General features: G+C 35.9%; 1 protein-coding gene across 5 annotated transcripts in view; it reads left to right on the top strand.

Moving 5' to 3' along the window:
- The window catches only part of LOC138708219 (PP2C-like domain-containing protein CG9801), a 131,704-nt gene that overhangs the window by 44,339 nt on the left and 64,818 nt on the right, over nt 1–22,547 (top strand). For 4 of the 5 annotated variants that reach the window (XM_069838548.1, XM_069838549.1, XM_069838550.1 and 1 more), the window contains one exon: nt 9,906–10,388. The exons of the other annotated variant lie outside the window; for it this stretch is intronic. In XM_069838548.1, the coding sequence (XP_069694649.1) occupies nt 9,906–10,388 (483 nt within the window). The remainder of the gene's footprint in view (nt 1–9,905; nt 10,389–22,547) is intronic. 5 annotated transcript variants of the gene reach the window in all.

The raw sequence follows: 22,547 nt of genomic DNA, 5'->3' as shown, positions 1-22,547 counted from the left end.
AGACACTAGTCCCCACCACAGGCCTTGTTTTGTTAACATATTAAAAAATTGTTTGTTTTTGTTAATTTAATTATTTATTTGTGTTTGATATGCATCTGGGTTTTTAGGATGTGAAACAAGTATTTTTGTATATACAGGCCAGGTCTCACCTATTAATAGCCCACAGGTGATGGGCAATAATATTTTTACAAGGCAGGCATAACGAAGTTTGTTAACAAATGCCATTTCACATTTAAACTAATAAATTAAGTAAAAGTTAAAATAAAAAAAATAATAATTTTACTGTACCGGGAGGCGAACTCACAACCCATGGTACGGATGTCAGACTTCTTACCACTGGGCCACACACTGCTCGTAATGTTTACTACATTATAAATGGATGAATTTCAATGAAGAGACATCACAGCAATGCCTTGCAGTGGGTTACGTTTACACGAGTGAACCGCGCGATAGAACTTAGCATTTCTATCGACCAAGAGTCGGCCCATTCTTTTGGCGCTAAGTGTATGAGATATGCTGAATCTTTATCGCAGAATTTGCTGTTCATTATTTTGGGAAGTTTTAGAACAAGTCATGTAATTTTACATTTTCCAGACCTCAGGAATAGGCTACAGCTGGAACCACCAGCATAGCTCAGTTGACTAAGATGCATGCTTGGTGATCTGGAGTTGCACTCGGGTGCGGGTTCGATTCCCGCTTAGGCTGATTACCTGGCTGTGTTTTTTCCGAAGTTTTCTCCAACCATAAGGCGAATGTCATGTAATCTATTGCCAATCCTCGGCCTCATCTCGCCAAGTACAATTGTGCTATCACCAATTCCATCGATGCTAAATAACCTAATTGATACAGCATCATTAAATAACCAACTAAAAAAAAGGGCTACAGCTGAAGGGGAGTCATAATTTGGTCACAGTATGTCTTCTAGACTAGCTCATGCTGCTAAACGTTTTGTTGTTCCAGCAGAACCATTACATGGGCATTTTCCATTAATGTAGCATAAAAATGTCATTCGGCATACACTCCAAAAATCTTTCTGATGATAGCTAAGGTTTATGAAATTCTTTTTATTTCTGTATCGTTCTGCACAACCACCTGACAAAGAAAGGTCAAGTGGTTGTCGTTGATATTTGAATGGGACAAGATTATTTGTGTTTTAGAACATACGGAAAGAGGTATGACGTGATTTGTGATGCTATGTCTGAGGCAGAATGCACATGTAGAAGCATTTGAAATGTGGATATGGAGATGGATGGAGCATGTGAAGTGGACAGACAGAATGAGAAACTAAGCTGTGTTGGAAAGAGTGGATGAAGAAAGAATGATGCTGAAACTGATCAGAAAGAGGAAAAGAAAATGGCTGGGTCACTGTTGAGAAGAAAGATTCACTGGAAGAACGGTGAAGGGAAAGAGTTTGGGGTAGAAGAAGAAAGAAGATATAAGATAATAGACGACATTAAGATATATACATGAGGAGACAAAGAGGAAGGCAGAAAATAGAAAAGACTGGAGAATGCTGGGTTTGCAGTGAAAGACCTGCCCTTGGGCAGAACACTACGAATGAATGAATGGTGTGAATAGTAAACATTATTCCAGTGGTAACTGTGAGCTACATTTTGAATCACAAATTAATAATTTTCACTGAAGTCCACAAGGATGAGCGCACTTTCATTGTGTAACTCTTCTTTTCTCTTCTGCAAATGTTATGTTGTGATTTTGAAATATATACATGTGGTATAAGTATTTCATTTTTATTAATTAGAAAGTCAATGAATTCTTTAGGTTACTAAATCTATCCAGTGAATGATATTCACTGACTAATTTGAACTACATCATCAGGGTGATGTTTCTCAAATTAGCCACCATGGAGGTCTAGTGGCTAGAGTGCTGGACTTATAATCCAGTGGACCCCGGTTTGATTCCTGATTTATAACTTGTGTTGGGCAAGCCTGTGGTTCAGGTAACATAGGGGTTTTCTCCAGAAGCTCTGGTTCCCCAATGGCATCCCAACAAATCTCCATGGGTGTAGCGTAGATCAGCAGCCTCCTATTGTGCACCCTGGGTAACTCCGTGTCGGTAAATAGGTCTACACCACTGGCTTCATATGGGTGAAGTACCAGCCATTAGCAAAACATATATATTTGAAGTTTACTGAATAGAAACTGCTTCAACACTGTTGTATTAGAACACTTGTCATGCAATCGTAGTCTGCACATTCTGTTGTTTGTGTCACAAACAACCATTTTCATAAGATCTCTAAACTCTTTTCTAGTTCTATACTGACCAATAGGAGCTGAGCATTTTGGTATATTTTGCAGACACACTGAATGTGTTCCTGGTGATCTTGCTGACACACACTGTTTTGGTCTTAATTGTCAAAATATTAAAATACCAACTATTACAAATGGGTGTCTCACTTTAAAAGAAGAGTATAATTTTTGTAGACTGCAGAGGATATGGTGTTTCTGTTCATGAACATTTCTTTGAAATGCCAACTTTTTTCTCCATACCTGCAGTATTCTGATGAAGTCTGAATAGAGGACATGGCTCGAGTAACAGTGTATAATGAAAAATGTGATTTACATGTTGAGGAGATGCTACGCTGATTGAATTCAAGTTAAACAAATATTCAGGAACACATTCTTATTTAAATTCCTTTTGAAATAAATGTAATAAAGGAAACTGGTGAGAAACAGCATCATATTTCTGTAATAAAAAGTTTCGTGAAACTTTTATACGCCCTTTTTCCGACAACGTTAATTGTAATTAATATGCTTAACATACTTGTAAACCTCTACAAAACTGCTTTATTGAAGGACATACTTGTACTCCAATAATTGCACACTCTAATGGAAATAGACCATACATAACTTAAACATGTATAAATACAAATATGTTTATTTTTTACTTTTCTTTGTTATCATGCGTCATCAGACGTGTCTTCTGTTGCTGTTCATGCTGTTGTCATTTGTTAAAACACTTTTCCTGCTTTATCCAAGAATGGATAGAGATTTCTTACGTCCTTTTCCTTGGAGGGATTAATAGGTACTGGTTTCATTTGTGGTGGATTCAAACTCTTCATCTCTAACAATTTCATTTGAGTCTTCCAGACGTTAAAGTGAATGAAAGGTGATGAGTACAAGGCTGTTGCTGAAACTACGCTGGACTACAGAGAAGCTGTGTTGGTATTTATGCATCAGGAAGGTCACTCCTTTACAGACGAGAAACAAGAAAGGAATCTTGTTGAATTTTATTACCCATATCCCACAATAATCGAAAAATGGATTGTTGATCATCTTCAGACATATTGTGCTGACAAGTTTTAATACAACACTTCCTTACCAAAACAAATGATTTTCCTGCTATTCGAGTTCCTTTACAAGTCGTGTATGATTACCACTGTTTCTGTTAGCTTTCCACTTGTTTTGTCCACAGCTTCCCTTTCTCCTTTGTTTTCAGACATGGTTTATGTGTAGCACTCGTGAATAACCTGACTCACTAAATAAAATGACATGCACACCACTATGACAAAACATGTAATGAACTTAGAGGTACAAAATTTTACTACGAAGTACTGCAGACACCCTACTTACAAATTCAGCAATAATCAGAAAAATGGCATATAGCGGTAAACGCCCTTATTCGGGTCATGTTCTCATTTGAATTGGTCAAGAACTGCCTACCTAAGTGCATGTGTCCAAATTTTCGAAAACTAAAAAGAACTGTCTAAACCCAGGAGGTACAATCATCAATAGAACGGCACAATATATGGCCTATGCGGATGTTATTGTTATCTTATCACGCAATGTAAGTACAATGGATGAAATACTCAAACAAATAGAAGCTGAAGCGATCAAAGCCGGTCTGGAAATTAACAATGATAAAACTAAATACATGTATAATATGAATAATGACAATACTAATAAGATTAATTTAAATGATACTAATTTTCATAGAGTTTCCTGTTTTAAGTATCTGGGTTCCACGGTGAAAGACAATAATGATGTTATGACTGATGTAAAAGAGAAGATTGCAGCTGGGAATCGAGGTCTTTGGGCATTGAATAAAACTATGAAGTCCAGGTGTATCTCAAGAAAAGCCAAAATAAGAATATATAAAACTATTGTTAAACCAATAGTAGTATATGGAAGTGAAACCTGGACTCTACCGGAAAGGGCAATAAATCTTAAATGCCTGGGAAAGGAAAGTATTACGAAAAATCTTTGGGCCTACTTATGAGCAAGGGTTTTGGCAAATCAGAACAAATGCCGAGTTATATGAATTATATTATATAAAGATATTAGCATTGTTGTTGATATAAAACTCAGAAGGTTAGAGTGGCTGGGACACGTAGCCAGGGTGGAGAACAATCGCACACCCAAAGCTCTACTAGATGCATTGCCAGTAGGAAGAAGGAAAGTCTGACGACCTAAATTGAGATGGCTGGATGACGTTCAGGCTGACCTAACAAAAGTTGGAATTAGAAGATGGAGAACACGAGCATTAGACAGGAGTGATTAGTCGGATGTTCTGAGGGAGGCTAAGGCTAAACTACAAGGGCTGTAATGCCGATGATGATGATGATGATGATGATGATGATGATGATGATGATGAAAAAGAACTGTACTTATCTGAAACTAACATTTGAAAATATTAAAAAAAAATCATAGATGTTTTCTATTAAATCCTCTATTCTATTATTTAGTTGGTTTTGTTTTTTTAGCCATACATGCCATAAAAAATATTGAATTTATTGAGCTTGGTCATTTCTTGATTTGAGAAGAGCACTTGACCATTTCTTGTCTTGAGGTGTATTAACTTTTGAATCCATGAAGTGATCTTAGAAAGTTTTATATCTTCAAAAATATCCAAAGCATTAGGCTTATCTAAATTATTTTTATTTGGGTTACTTTTGCTTAATACTATTACGTTCTGTCTAACTTTGAACCATTATGTTTTTCATGGAATACTTTTCTACAGAGACACAGTAGGCTGCGCTAACACGAAAATATAAGAGAAAATACTTGTTAATGACAAATTTCAAAGAGGTTTGACTGAAAAAGAAACAAAGAAAATGCCTCTTCTCAGTGTGATCTAATGTTCCCTTTCTTCTCTTCCATCTTCATTGTCTTCTACTGTTGCAGTAGCTGTTCTTGCACAGTTGTAATATTATTGTTCATTTGGATTGAGATACTTGTATAGCTTCCTAATATTTTCCATTTTTTCAGTCTCCACTGGTACCGTAAAGGCCAAAACATTAATTCTTTTCACAGACATTCGTAAGTCTCTCATTGAGATGTTACCCTTTAACAAACTGAATTGCTCCTGACACTTGAATACATGATGGTCCTTTTGTATAGACAAAACATTTATATTTAGTTACTGCAAACTTCTCTCCTCTGGATGTTAAACTTTTCTAAAGAACTGTGAAAAGTAGCCCACATTGTCAAAGAACGATATTTCTGGGAACTTCATGAGTGACAGAATGTTTTTTTTTTCTTGGAATGCTGAAATCCAGTCTGCAGGGAGAGCTGCTCTTTCCTTCTTTTTTTTTTAATTTTTCCTAATTTAGCAAAATCAGAATAACAGGGAAGGAAAAAGTGCCCTCTAGTGGGGAAAACTGGTGAACAACTTCAAAAATGCTCAGTGTTGACAAGCGTCATAAGTAGGGACCGGATTTTTATGTAATATCAAGGTGTGAAATATGTACATATTTATGTAAGAAAAATAAGCTGAATATGTACCAGAATATGTAAAATCATGAAAATATTTAATATCAATATCTGGCAGGTATAAGATAGGTAAGACTCTCCAGTTATGATTTCATAGAGCACCCGACTTCTTTACCGCACACTTGACACATTACTATTTTTCCATGTGTTGTGAAAGCTTTGTCCATCACAATCCATGATTTTTTTTTTGTCGTTAGGGTTGAATATACAGGGGCCATTTTAGTTAGTCAAAAGCAGTAGATAAACTCACTTGCACTTTATACTGTAAGTACTAAAACTAGAGAACTGAGTGAAATGAATGGCACAACAGTACTGCAAACACTGTTTCGCTTTACTGGATTAGGAGAAAATAAGAGGAGATGTGGGACACATGCATTTTAGCTGTTCCCTGTAAGAAACAAAGTACCTAGTAATATCTCTAACTATAGGCATTTACATACTGTTGTTTGAAAAGTGACATTCCTGTCTCATTCAGAAGGGTAGGATTATTCCAGACGACAACTATACTTTATAATTGCTTGGAAAATCCCATTTCCGTATAGTTCTACCAAATTTAAAGTAAAGAGATCAAGCAATAACCTGAAAAGCTATTTATTTTAATCTTTTAAGATCTTTCCAGTTTGTTCCTTTATTCCAGCTTCTTTTCAAGAGTTGGCTACTTTATTGCGGCTCATGTTAGATTGACACGGGTTTTCTCCAGAAGGATTAGGAAGAGGGTGGGTAAGGTTGCAAATTACACAATGAACAAACACAAGTTGTAAGGTACTGTACATTCATGGCAGCGGATATTTGTTTGTTAATAGGAACATTGATTCATGTTATGGAAATCTGGCTTTCAGGTATAGCTTCCTGTGAAGTAGCTTGCTTACATGGAGCTATAGGCCTACCTGAAAGCCAGATTTGCATAATACAATATATACGTTACTGTAGGTACGTTAACAGAAAAACCACAATTCATATCACACAGAATTTGTGTGCACTCAAAGTCGGGTTTCTAGTGTCTTGTCAGCCCACTTGAGGTATGTGGCTATAAAGGGAAAAATTGAGATGGTGTCGGATGCAGTTCCTGGGTAGCTCAGTCGGTAGAGTACTGGCATGCTCAGCCAAAGGTCCTGGGATCAATACCCGGTCCCAGAACAATTTTTCCCTTGAAATTATTAATTCATTCATGTTGTTCATCATAAAAAGGACAAAACATATACACAAAAACAAAGAAACACAACACAAACACAAGAACACAAAAAATACATCACACTAACATACGAAAACAAGACATACATATACAAGACTGTATCTTCATTCAGAAAATTAAATCACAACATTGTATACAGAACACGAAACACTCTACAAAAACATCTCAACACACAAACAAGACAAACAAATACAATATTAATGAATAACGTCAATCAGTCATGAACTTTTACTAATTAATGAGATATTGCAATGTCATGTAATATAATATATCGTAATATCTCATTAGTAGAAGATAATTTCATGACTGATTAACTTTAGCCATTAATATAATATACTTTACTTATCGGAAAACATATCTTTGAAATTAAGCAAGTACAACCTGATCACCTCTGTGGTGTAGGGGTCAGCATGATGGTCTCTTATGCAGAGGGACCGGATTCGATTCCCATCAGTTTGAATTTCCTGGTTGAGGTTTTTCAGGGTTTTCCGTCAGCCTCAAGGCAAATGCCAGGAAATTCAGGCCACAGCATCCTTGAATATCCGGCTTCATTCATCATCAAAATCATATTCATAACAAATCAGTAATACATCTACAGACACCATCTATTTCACAACAAAAGAAACAGTCTCGACAATAGTACACAGGTCTTCGGATTTCACCCAAAAGATTAATTTGCGATATGACCAGAGATGTTAAAGCGAGTAAAAAAAAAAAAAAGATAACAAAAAAAAACCCTGACAGGAGTACACAAACTAACAATTTGTAACTTCTACATTGGACAAATTGGGAGATCATTTCAAACACGATACATAACCATAACCAAATCACACAATATCTCCATATATGCAGAAAACATCACAAACATCAACCACAATAACTACAGCAATATAAAAACATACATGGCAATGCTACATATTAAACCGAAAAAGCAAGAATTAAATACAGTACGATACAAAATATACAAACAAAAACACACCTCGACATATCCTCAATACACAATTAAATTTCAGAACATAATATTTGACTCCACACTACCAAACACAAACGCACTAAAGCAACATCAGAAGAAACCGGAAGCAAGCAAGGACATTACCAGTTCCGAAGATGGCTAACAGGAAACCGAAGCTAGTCAACTAAAAACTTAACAGCTTAGTTTCAATTTAACACTGGAACTGCACATAACTTAAGCAGAATAAATTGTTATGAATTGAGAAACGTGTACAGTAAAATCCCTCGTATCCGATACCCAAATAACCAAAAAACAAATGGCACTTTTGGCTAGGCCAGGCCTGCAGAACTCGCAAGTAGGGGAACTATGACGTCAGCCTCACTCCACTTCTATTGGGGATGATCAACTTCTGCCCCGAGAATGAATGTTGATGCAGCCGAGCATAACTAGAATGCCGTGACTGCACAGGTAGAAAAGGTGGGTAGGGTAAGAAAGGGGAGGAAAGCAGTCGCTCTCAAGAGCTACAGTTCTGCAGGCCTGGGCTAGGCCAAAAAAAAATGGTCATTCGTGCGCAAGAGAAGAGTCTGACAAAGATGTGGGTGGGTTTTGTAGATCGCACATGCCTCGTATTATGTTTACTCTTACCACTGTTCACGCATGAAAACATAGACAAAATAAAACAGTTATGTCCCTGGAGTAGAGGATAACATTGGTAACCTGTCACTTGGACCTTGCAAACAATGCGCAGAGACGATGTCTTTCTATTTAACACTTGAACTCGCCTGTTTCGAAGGGATGTTGGATGAGTCTAAATATGAAAGTGCGAAATTCTCTGTTCCTACAGCATGTAAAAATTTCATTCGAGTGATGGATAGTATTACTACTAAGTGCTGCTGTTGCACAATGGATTCTGCGAAATGCAAGTGAAATATTCTTACGCTCAAATCATCGAGCGCTACTTCAGTTGCAATGTTGGCTACACTGCTCTTCACGTCACATGACTAACATGACTGCCATTTAAAATTGTAATAGTAAACTTTTAGTATTTTTTACGCTATTATGTATTACTGTATTACAATAATTGTGAACTGATGAATGTACATTACCGTATTCAGTACTAAAAATAAACATTGTACATATTTCAAAACTTTATTTTTAATTATTTATATTAAAATTACTAAATTTAAACATGGGAAAAAATGTTTGTGCAGTACAGTGTGTCTTTACATAACCTATAAATGTATTTTCCAATTATCCAGCAAAATCAGTTATCTGGCACTGGCTTTGTCCCCAGTTGCCGGATACGAGGAATTCTACTGTATAGACTTGAATATATATTAAAGGAAGTTTATACACATTAAGAGTTGCCATTATCTGTATATGTGATTGTACTTTGTCATACTGAAGAATGGAGTGATTTACAAAGATGATTGTCATCATAATAGTACCATGAAGTGAGTTAGTATGCAGTTACATTGAATATCATTCACGTAATATTAAGAAGGTAATAAGAAATTGTAATGTAAAAATGTTAAAATGGAATAGCCCAGGGTTAACTGCTTTCCTGAGATGTTCATTGTTGGGTAAATGTGATCAATGCCTTAGTTACATTTTCAGACTTACCTATAAGTTTGTATTATTGGGATTCTCTGCAGCTTATTATTTTCATTTGAACTATTTTAATGATTTTGCTGAAATGGCTTACATTGAGATTTCACATTTTTTTTAAATATATGCTTAGTCATTTAAATTTTGCTAGCTAGTTACATGAAACTTAGTAGCTTGCTACTATAACTGCATTAACATATGCTTACATTATATTTTGAAATTGCAATAATATTTTCACAGGGACTTCAATAATAATAATAATAATAATAATAATAATAATAATAATAATAATAATAATAATAATAATAATAATAACGTTTAGTATGTTTAGTTAGTAAGATTGCACCTGCTTGGGTAAGTTAGACATTGATTTGGTTTTTTTTTTTTTTTACTGCTGTCGATGGTGATGGGTTTCTTCCTTCAGTTTCGTCTAGTGACTGTATATTCAGTCCAGGATATGGACGGTGGTTCACCATAAGACCACCAGCACATCCCATTGACAACTCAGTGATGCACATCCGAGCAGCTGGTTCAGTGTTCAGCGTTGGTAAGAGATCTGTTCATACAAGTGTATCAGACTTGCAGACGACTTCAGAAACAGAGGAAGATTCTAACTTGAACTTGAGGCCTGGAGAAGACACAGTGTTCCAAGCTATAGATGTTTTAAAGGCAGATCCTTGTGTGGTGGAATTAAATGGGAACTCTGATATCCAAGGTGCAACAGAGTCCATTTTCAAGCAGAGTTCTCCATTAGATTTCGTTATACCACCTCCAGCAGAATATGCTACTGGTGCCAACTGTGCAGCCATTAGTGGCTTCACTCCCATCAGGAAATCTAAAAGTGCACCTCTATCTAGAGGCAGTGGTACAACCACAACGACCAACAGTAAGAGCCAGAGACATGGTGGTAAGTTTGGTATTGCAGTGTTGCCTGTTTAGAAGTGTAGCTATTGCCATGCCTGGTACAATCACCAGAAAAAATGTTCGCATGCTATATTGGTATGTGGAATGCTCAAACTTTGCAATATCAAGATATCGTTCTGCTTGGATTAGATTTAATAGTAGAAACCAGATCCATTTGCTTGTCATTGTGGGTTTTAGTTCTTAACTTAATATCCTTATATGCATGATAATCTCCATATATACAACATTTAGTTGTTTACTGATAGGGATCTTTGAAAGTAAACATTTATTGCCATTGTCTCTTTTAGAATCCGTTGAATGTTGCTTCTTTACTTTCGCTATCTTGTGAGGTACAGAGGTAGTAATATAATGCAGAAAAATTTAATTTTATATTTTGACGAAAATACGTGTTTCCAGAAAAATTTATACTGAAAATGCAGTTTTCAGAAATCTGGAAAGCTGTCTCCATATTGATGTCTAAGGAGGGATACCTCGTATCTGTAAACTTGCAAGATTACAGGAGAATAAATAACTTTTTTTTTTCCAAAATAGATAAACTTTTTATATATTTCTCTGCTTTGTAAGGTTTTATACTCCAGGACAAAATATGAACTGTCCAATTTTGTGAACATTATAATAATAGCCATTTTTGCAGATATGCAGAGTGTTTGCACTAGATTTGCCTTATGTTCCCAAGACCTCTGTTTCTCCTGCAACATATTAAAACTTGAGGTAAAATTTATAGGTATAGAAAGACAGTCTTTCAGAAACATGGATTGAAATAAATTCCATTCATTCTTGGAATTACATGGAATTGGTCAACAATAATAGCATATTGGTTTAAAATGTGGAAGGTCTATTTTTCGATGCCTGAGGCCATTGATCCAGTGAAGTTCTGTCCTTTTAGTTGTGAGTCCCAATGAACATTCCCAGTGTTTCCATCAGCCAACCAGTAGCAAGTCTCCTCTTTGCTACTGCTCACTCCCTCTTGTGTAATATATATAGTTCACATCACGTCATTCACAAAACTTCTTTCATTAAACATGTGCACTAAATATAGTATTGCTTTTCGACACGGAACTGGGGGACCTGAAAATTTACGTCAAAATTTTTCCCTTGTTCTGTCACACACAGTTTCTTTCTTCATATGTACATTTTAAAAATTGGACATTTCTGTTTTATGACAAACCACTACAGATGTTGATTTGACTATTCACACGAGTTTGTGGCTGGTGAATCCCCTAATGCTTACTTATGACTGCTGTTCATGTTATCCTTCAGACATCGACTCTTTTGTGTACATGCAAAGAGAGGGTCACCAAATGAAAGATGCATGGTTGGTGAATCCCCATCCCCTGATAGTGGTCTGTCCTTGATAACTGGGAGAAAAGGTACACAGTGACTCAGCTAACAATAAGTGCAATTATTACGTTGTGTTGTGTTTTACATTGGTTGCATAGTCATTAAAAGTGTACACGCAGAACAAGGGAGAACTTTAGAAGTAAGTTGCCGAGCAGCCCAGTTCCATACTAAATTTAGTGACTAGGTATAATGAAACAGTTTCTTTGAGTGATGTGATGTAGCTGGAGTGTGTATAATGTATAGAAATGAATTCTGTTGGAAAGTCTGTGCAATCATGTGCTTGAATTTTGTTTCATGTTGTGGCATAATATTGGGTAGTTTGCACCTCAGTTTATTGGGTAATGGCTGAAAAGTAGGTTTTGTTAGTGAATTGATCAGTTGAAGCATGAAATTTCGTTTTATTTCCCAATATATATTTAACAAACTAAGAAGTTTTTGTTATTGCAGAACAAATTTCAGTATGTTCTCTATGTGTGTTGCCCCTTGCTATCCATGTCTGATCACATGTTTTGAGTAAAGTCAGTTGTTTCTCTTATTATGTAAATTGAATTTTTCACTTCGTGTTAATATAACCTCGGTAATTAAACTGAGATTCTCTTTTGCTCATCGAAATATTTGGAAATATCAAAAGGCAAACCAGCTGTATTGATAGTGGTGCTGATATTCTATTTTATAAAAAGAGTTCATTGAAAAATCTTTCATTTTTCTGAATCTGGAAATATCAGAGACAATTCACTTGCCTCTTTCCTTAATTGGAATTTTCTAGGAAACAAGATTCAAAGGAAACATGTATACAATAACATGCACATTTTCTGAAACCCCCAACTCCAACTATATACTCCATAAAACATGCCACGTGGTAACTTGTTTCAGTTCAATATATATTTTCATGGAGGCTGTTTAATTGTGACAATAGATTACACTAATCGCAATGAGATCTCAGAAAATGCATTTTGGTTTGCCTGATATAGAGAGGGTGGTGGCTCACACAAAGAATTAGAAGCAAATGTCTCTTAAATGGATCAGTAATAAAAAAACTGCTGATTTTTCCAAACTTTATAAAAGGAAAGGGTCTTCCATGAATTTACATTGACAAATTTTCACACTTTCAAGGTGCACTGGGGACAACTTCAGAATTTTAAATGTAATGCTGATATGTAATTCATATTCTGATTTCTCTCGAAAAATCAAGCAACTTTTATTTATAACTTCTTTCTAAAGAATACAATAGATTCTTAAGAAGTAACGACATTTGAAAATTCAAAGACATACTAGGTAAATCTTAAGAAGTAACGACATTTGAAAATTCAAAGACATACTAGGTAAAGCTATTACTTCACATCACTTTATAAAGGTAACATTAACACCTAAACATTAAGAAAGGATAACTAGATAGCATATGCTGCACTCGGGCTGGGTTTCGGTTCATTACTGCCCTCACATAAGCCCGCCATTGGTCCCTATCTTGAGCAAGATTAATCCAGTATCTTATCATCATGGGTTTGATTCCTGCCCTGTCTAATTATCTGGTTGAGCTTTTCCGAGGTTTTCACCAACTATAAGGCAGATGTTAGGTAATCTTCGGCCTCACCTTGCTAACAATAAATAACGGACTAAAAAGAAAAACTAGAGCCCTTATGTATCAGCTGCTCCTCCTGCAGATTCTCAATAACGTTCTTGTAACAATCTGTTGCTCATATTTCTCATATTTATTATTGTAAGTTTTATATACTTTTCATTTGTCACGGACTCGAAACATGGCGTGGTTTGATGTAGAAGTTAATACTAGATGAATGCAGGGTCTGGTGCAATAGTTGGGTAACTCCATTTCACCACATTTCTCAGAAGTGCCTCCTAGCTTCAAGCACTTAAGCAACGTAAGTTTCAATCTCCTGAAACATGCTCAATTTCCAGCGGATCTACCTCATTCTTGTACCAAACATGCCACTAATTTTTCCCTATATGTAGACATATATATTTTTATGAAGGGGGACAAGACTAACTGTAGTAACTTTCGAGGAATATCACTTTTGTTGACATCGTACAAAATTTTGTCCAATATTCTTTTGAGAAGATTAACTCCGTATGTAGATGAAATTATTGAGGATCATCAGTGTGGTTTTAGGCGTAATAGATCGACTATTGATGAGATTTTTTGTATTCGACAGATATTGGAGAAAAATGGGAGTATAAGGGTACAGTACGCAAGTTATTCATAAATTTCAAAAAGGCATATGACTCGGTTAAGAGAGAGTTTTGTATAACATTCTTATTGAATTTGGTATTCCCAAGAAACTAGTTCGATTAATTAAAATGTGCCTCGGTCAAACATACAGCAGAATCCGTATAGGCCAGCTTCAGTCTGATGCTTTTCCAATTCACTGCGGGCTAAAGCCAGGATATGCACTATCACCGTTACTTTTTAACTTCGCTCTAGAATATGAGATTAGGAAAGTTCAGGATAACACAGAGGATTTAGAATTGAACCGGTTACATCAGCTTCTTGTCTATGCGGATGACGTGAATATGTTAGGAGAAAATCTAGAAATGATTAGGGAAAGCACGGAAATTTTACTTGAAGCAAGTAAAGCGATAGGTTTGGAAGTAGACCCTGAAAAGACAAAGTATATGATTATGTCACATGACCAGAATATTGTACGAAATGGAAATATAAAATTGGAGATTTATCTTTCGAAGAGGTGGAAAAGTTCAAATATCTTGGAGCAATAGTAACAAATATAAATGACACTCAGGAGGAAATTAAACTCAGAATATATATGGAAAATGCGTGTTATTATTTGGTTGAGAAGCTTTTATCATCCAGTCTTGCTGTCAAAAAATCTGAAAGTTAGAATTTATAAAACAGTTATATTACCGGTTGTTCTGTATGGTTGTGAAACTTAGACTCTCACTTTGAGAGAGGAACAGAGATTAAGGGTGTTTGAGAATAAGGTTCTTAGGAAAATATTTGGGGTGAAGCGGGATGAAGTTACAGGAGAATGGAGAAAGTTACACAACGCAGAACTGCATGCATTGTATTTCTTCACCTGACGTAATTAGGAACATTAAATGCAGTCGTTTGAGATGGGCAGGCCACGTAGCACATATGGGCGAATCCAGAAATGCATATAGAGTGTTAGTGGGGAAGCCAAAGGGAAAAAGACCTTTGGGGAGGCTGAGACGTAGATGAGAGGATAATATTAAAATGGATTTGAGGAAGGTGGGATATGATGATAGAGACTGGATTAATCTTGCACAGGATAGGGACCACTGGCGGGCTTATGTGAGGGTGGCAATGAACCTGCGGGTTCCTTAAAAGCCATTTGGAAGTAAGTATGTATATGTAGACACAAGAAATGAAATTTTGTGAATTTTGGAGTTACCTCTCTCTCCCTTCAATTATTGACTTACATTGGAAGTGTTCATTGAGCAAGACAGTGTGAGAAATAGTAATCAAATTAAGTTTGCAATGAGAATGACGTTAACATTCTTATCACTTTAGCTCCGTATCTGCAGAAAAGTCGGAGTGAATTGGCAAGAGATAGGAGGAACAGCCACAGCTAAGACACTTGCCTGGTGATCTAGAGTTGTGCTCGATTCCCGCTTGGGCTGATTACCTGGTTGGTTTTTCATAGGTTTTCCCCAAACATAACACGATTGTCAAGTAATTTATGACAAATCCTCGGCTTCTTCTCGCCAAATACCATCTTGCTATCACTAATTTCACTGACGCTAAATAACCGAGTAGTTGATACAATGCCTTTAAATAACCAATTAAAAAATAGAAAAGAAAAACAGCCACACTTCAGATCAGCACATATATCATACTTATATCTGCTTGTGGCAGGAATTGTGGAGATAGATTATCAACTCTGCTATCACAGAAAGTAATTAATTTTTTAAGAACTCGTTATTTTCTGATGAGGCTAAATTTTCAAACACTAGGCATGTCAATAAGCACAATACATATTTTTGGGCATCAGAAAACCCAAAATTGATGAGAACTGTCTGCCCTGCCTACTGAGCATCTTTGGTCATAAAATTTAATGTCTGGAAACTTTGTCATATGGCAATGTGCATCAATCGCTGTTTAAAATCTAGTACTCGAATGATCTGAAGTAAGAGTTAGTATTTCTGACTCCGAAACGAGTGGATCAGCTTCAAATCCTGGTTGGGACAAGTTACCTGGTTGAGGTTTTTTCCGGGGTTTTCCCTCAACCCAATATGAGCAAATGCTGGGTAACTTTCGTGCTGGACCTTGGCCTCATTACTCCGGCATTATCACCTTCATTTCATTCAGACGCTAAATAACCTAGATGTTGATACAGCGTCGTAAAATAACCCAATAAAATAAAAAAAAAATAAAGCATCGTAAAATAATCCAGTTAAAAAATCTAACAACCATGAGTTACGAAAACATGGCTGAAATTCAATGCCAGTGCGTCATTTATAAATCATCAGTTATGGTTAGCTGACACCGCATTAAACCAGGAAACAGTTTATGATGGTGCAATGTTTCTACAAAGTGACAAAAGGAAACCATCCATACCTCAGCGAAGATGATAGTCGTCCTAAAACGACTGTGCTTGCTCAATCCTACATCAAAACGGACATTTCGCACCTTTTTGTGGTTCATTTGTTTGCCTTTCGGCACTGTTTTGTTTCTGGGTTGTCTTTTCTTTATTTTTTAGTGCTGTTGAGTCAAAATTTTACAAAATGGAAAATAAATTAAAATGATTATATCCGGTCGGTCTGAAGTATTGATAGACTGAATTATTTATTATTGTATTGTCCAACCAATCCAAGAGTGAAACCTGATGATAGGCCATCTTCCAGTCCCACTTAATCTCTACCTGCTTTCCTATGCAGACTGGCATTGCACATTACCATCATTAAGCCTGGAACTAGCCTGTAGTCCGACTATCATATCTTATATTTTACCGTTTATTTTTTCTTCTCATATAAATGATATTAAATCATTATACTTTTATTTCAAGATTGTATCATTCATAAGCCACCACTCCTTAACATATACATTCAACTGTTGCCTCTGAAGTGACGTATATGGCATCACAACCTGCACCACAATTATTTTACTCCACTAAATTTCATTTATATTACTGTACAGACATAAATACACATACAGATGTATAAGCTTTAATGAATTAATTTTAAATGGGAATAAATTATAATTAGAGGTAGAACAGTTTTGTAACATTTCAAGTGCTTGTTACGTATGGACAACTTCATTGCTTATCGAGGAAGTTGACAAGTAAGGCAGACACAAAGCTGAGCAGCTGAAACCAATTTCACTACAAACTAAATTTTTCATCACTAGAGCCAGGATTTATATAATATTTCTGGTTGGTGTAATTTTTAAACATACAAGCCATTCTTGTTGTTCAGTACCTATGTTCAATATCATTAATGGCCTTTAATCCTCCCAACCGTCATTTACAAATCAACACGTGGTTTACAAGATGTGTTATCTAGTCTTTGTGACTATGCTCTGTTGTTAAATTTCGGAGTCTTATGAACCAGGCTTAAAATCTTCCTAACCGTTACCACATCCATTCAACTATACTCGATGTTATTCTTAACTTTTAGTACATATAAATCCCAACTTAGTCATTACACATCACTGTTTATCTTTTTTTGCTCCAAATTTCGATGCTTTTTCAACATATGATTAAACTATTTATAACTAAAGGAGACTTAACTTGATAATTTTATATGAATACTTGAAGGACAACTTAAGATTTTTTCTTAAACCTTACTTGTTGAGTGAATATTAATGATAGCATCCCTCTGCTTTGGATGTGCTGCTGCTGTTTCCGATTTTAACAAACCCTCTAATAGAATGTATATATATTTTTTTAACCTTGAAGAACATGATGGACAGCACCCCATTCACTCTCTTTCATCTCCGAAAATCTCTGTTTGCAGAGAACCCATACATCATTCAGTTTGTAACACTGTGTCAAACACTCTTTGACATTTCCCCATAATTTCTCAGTACCAGTACTCTATATGCTAGCAGATGCTTTCTGTGACCAGGTTAGTCTTAACGAGGTCATACGTATCCTTGGTGAATGAGATGTTATTTCTGCATCAATCAGTTGTGCATGTCACCATATACAAAACCGAGTGAGGTGGAAAATGCAAAAGCAGCATTTTTTATCCAGCACATTTATTTCCTTATGGTAATCTTTGGTGGATTGACTGGATTTGAATATGAAGAGCGCATTACAGATGGAAAATCCTTTTGACTGTCCTTGTGTACAGTGATGGGAGACTACTGATGGGATACAAATAATTGAAGTACTCTTACACTATTCTTTGAAAGTAGTGTGAGAGCTGTGAATGAAAGTTTCATCACAATGTATAATGGGCAAATCTCGCTAGAATCTTGTGATGACCCTTAGTTATTGATACATGCATTTCAGGTGTTTCTTCTTTCTTTTAGTAAAACACAGATTTCACAGTGGGTGCTGTATATAAAATCGTCAAAAATCAGTTATTGGGCACATTCTTCCTTGGTGTGCAATAGCTAACTAAAGTCCATGCTGCATGTTCTTTATTCAGTTGGCAAATCCATTTTTGTCTATATACAGTTGCTTGAATTTTAAAACACTTGATACATCCTCTTATGTTTATCTTCGAATTATTCTTGGATATACTTCAGAATCAACAGGAGGCATTTAAATAACATATATCATGGTGAAGCTCAGAGGTTAAGGCTCCCACCTTTCCAGACAATTGACATTAATGACAGTCCTACATGCCTGCTGCATTTACCCCTAAGGAAGTATCATTTTACATATTTCTGTTAGAGAGCAAATAAACCCCAGATCATAGTGTGGCTGAAAAGATTAAATCGATGGACAAAATCCATGACCGCATTGGGAATCGAACCGAGACACTTTGTGTAGCAGTAACTTGAATTTCCTTGAGATGAGGTTTGATTTCATATGCTTTTTTAAACCATGATAACATTTGTTCACAGAGAAATTACTTTTACGAACCTCATTGCTAATGTTATTCTGGCAATTGATTTAAGATCCTAAATATGTAAAGCTAAAGACACTTTAAAATGTAACCATTTATCTGAATCCAGTCCACTATATATGATATGTACAGTCCTAGTTAACCCTTAACTGACATAAATCTGTCTTACAGATTGCCATCATTCTTGTATCCCCTTTACTTTACGAAATTTGTCTAGAACTTTCCTCTTCTACTTACCTTCCAGTTGGACTGTGGTGATAGTATAGTGTAGGGATGCGAAACTCGCAAGTAGGGGTAAGATATACTTTTACCCACCCCACTCTGTACAATAGAGTGAACGTCACTTTGTTGACATCTAGCATGAAAACAAACCGCTGGCTATGTCGTCAGCAATTATTTGTGTTGGACATGTTCTGAAGAGAAATGCTGGTACCTTTTAGGTTTCACCAGTTTGTCGACATCGGGCTGAATATCTGAACATAATATCAATTGGCACACTAAATGAAATCAGTCAGTTTGCTGAGTATGCCGCTTTTAATGATATTCATCTTGGAAAATAACTGTTCACATAGATGGATTGAGCCGACATTGCCATTAATCGTCTAGCAAACAATCGTAGGTTTGGAAACTTCTCTTCTGGTGACTTTTATAAATCTCAGGATCAGATATCCTGAACATCGGATAGCTGTATAATTCTGCAAGTCCGTTAATTCTAATTGCAGGTCAGGTGGAGCTTCAATAGGAGCAAATGTGAGAGGGCAAGTAAACGGTTGCACCTCTTTGTTAATAGACGTAATGCCTGCAAATTTCTTTTCAAATTCCGTGATAAGAGCTTGAAGTATGGTTCTATAATTTTGTAAGAAATGAGCATGTTTATCAACTATTTGGCCTAGACACGGAAAATGAGACACACAACTTTCCTCAGATGGCTGTCCCACAGCTGTAATTTAGTCATGAATGCCTTAATGGAGTCTATCATTGACACTATTGTTTGATCTTTCCCCTGCGAATACTTATTTAAAATATCGAGTTGTTCTGACAAATCTGTGAAAAATGCAAGGTCGCAGTTCCATTCAGGTGACATCATTTCTTTTATCACCATTCCCTAAAAAGATGCAAATAATAAATTAGGAAACACTGCACAACAATAATTATCAATACCTGAAAGTACATGCTGCCCATAGTTTGTATAGTGAGATTGGTTAAATGTATTTTTAATATTAAAGTCAGAAACAATTCAATTCCGTTGAGAAAATCAAACATCTCATTTTATCATTATCAAATGACAAAAAAAATAGTCGTGTGACATCGCGTCGGTTTGTAGAACTCATATCACTGAAAGTGTGTAGATACTGTACATACTGCGAAGTCTTGCATTATGGATGGGGAAGTATGCGTCACAGTATTGCATCTCTGGTATAGTGCAATTAGTGCGTTTTTCTCTCTGATACATTCTTCACTGTTGAGCTTTGTTTTGAGCAGTGGTCTCCTAGACCACTCCATAGCAGGTTCATCCCATTGTAGGTAATTTATGTTATGTTTCTTAATATATTTCTCATTTTTATGGCCTCAAAACTCGAGTTTAGCCATTTTCTCGCACTTTAAGGACAGACGATTATTTTGAGAAATGTCTTCAGACTTTAGTTCATAAAGGAACTACCGGTATCTTTTTCTATTCGACGAGTATTGCAGATGCCTGAAGAAGAACTTGTGCAACTTGAAGCTCCAGAGGACACGTTTGAAAAAGAAAAACCTGCATTTCCTGCCTCCCGAAATTGAAGAGGAAAACGAAGTATCCATGCCAAATCTATGAACATGCTACATTTCTCAAAGATATGCAAAATTGTTTCGAAAAGAGAAATACGTGACTTTTTCCTCAGGCAGTCCCATATTTTTGTAAAATTTGCGATGTCTTATTTGATTATGTTCTATTATATTGTTAATATATGTATAATTTTAATCTTGTAGATGATTCCAGCAATACTGATTTATATTTCTTGCAATGAAAGTGCATTGAAAACAGAAATAAATGATTTTTATTCTGGTACTCCCACACTTCTTTAAAATTTGATTCGTCACATTTTGACTTGAAATATGTTTTATTATAATTTATATATATATATATATATATAAAAGGTAAAGGTATCCCCGTAACATGCCATGAAGGCACTTGGGGGGGCATGGTGGTAGAGCCCATGCTTTCCATGACCTCGGCACTAGAATGAGGTGGTGTGGTCGGCACCACGCTCTGACCGCCTTTTACCCCCGGGAAAAACCCGGTACTCAATTTTATAGGAGGCTGAGTGAACCTCGGGGCCATTCTGAAAGTTTGGCAACGAGAAAAAATCCTGTCACCACCTGGGATCGAACCCCGGACCTTCCAGTCCGTAGCCAGCTGCTCTACCAACTGAGCTACCCGGCTGCCATATATATATATATATATATATATATATATATACACATACATATATATATATATATACACATATATATATATATATATATATATATACACATATATATATATATAATATGTCTTCAGTCTTGAGTAATTTCTAGCAATAATGATTTACATTTATTGCAGAAATAAGTGACTTTTACACTCAGGTACTTCCATTACTTACAACTTACAAATGGCTTTTAAGGAACCCGAAGGTTCATTGCCGCCCTCTCATAAGCCCACCATTGGTCCCTATCCTGTGCAAGATTAATCCAGTCTCATCATATCCCACCTCCCTCAAGTCCATTTTAGTATTATCCTCCCCAAAGGTCTATTTCCCTCCGGTCTCCCAACTAACACTCTGTAATGCATTTCTGGATTCGCCCATACGTGCTACATGGCCTCCCCATTCAGGTACTCCCATACCTCTGTAAAATTTGAAATGTCACATTTTGTATTGAAACATGTTTCACTGCAATTTTTTAATACCTATTTTAGTATTAAAGTCATTTCTAGCAATATTAATGTATGTTTATTACAAAATAACCAGGAGAACTAATAGACATGTCGGCTAAGGTTTAAAAAAAGTTAATACAAGCTGAAAAATAAATTTTGAAATTTGCAATAACAATTTTCGAAAAAAAAAAAAAAGTGTGTGTTCTGACCTTTGAGGAACGAAACATACCAAATAGGCAAAATTAGGTTCTGTCATCAAAATAGGCATTTCTAGGTTCTATAAAGGTATTAATTCTAGGCATAGTGTTCTATAAAACGTGTACTTGCAAGTATTTATAGTTGTCTTTTAAGGATTAAAATAGGTGTTTACCTAAAATCCGAACTCTAGTGATCACAGCATGAATTCAACTGTTTTTAAACATAATCTTGAACGTTGTAATGTCCACATCATGCTCACAGCTAAGAAAACCAATTTTTTCCACTTTAGTCCAAGATCAAGCGATTTTTTTTTTTTTTTTTTTTTTTTTTTTTTCATAGACCTTCTTCACTAAACCGGATGTACAACCCATGGACTTGAAACCCCGATGGTTTGAATAGCATGGAACACAAAAGTACCTTCTTGCAGTGCAACTGCCATGTTATTCTTGTGTGAGACAACACTTTTGAAAAAGTGGACAATTTAGAATAACCACTATGACTAATGGCAGTGCTTTTATATAATTTTGTTATGTGTTTGATAACAGAAGTTCTTCCACCATTCATAATGGTGAAGGAAGTTTGGCACGGTGAGCAGAAGACGGTATGGTCATCAATTTGACACTCGAAAAAAATATTCTTTTAACAACATACCACATAAAACACATTTACGCTTTTTACCCATCTGCTTTAACATTTTCC

The sequence above is a fragment of the Periplaneta americana genome, chromosome 10 (genome assembly GCF_040183065.1).
Source record: "Periplaneta americana isolate PAMFEO1 chromosome 10, P.americana_PAMFEO1_priV1, whole genome shotgun sequence".
In the NCBI taxonomy this organism is placed as follows: Eukaryota; Metazoa; Arthropoda; class Insecta; order Blattodea; family Blattidae; genus Periplaneta; species Periplaneta americana.
This window is presented reverse-complemented; position numbering and strand designations above follow the sequence as displayed.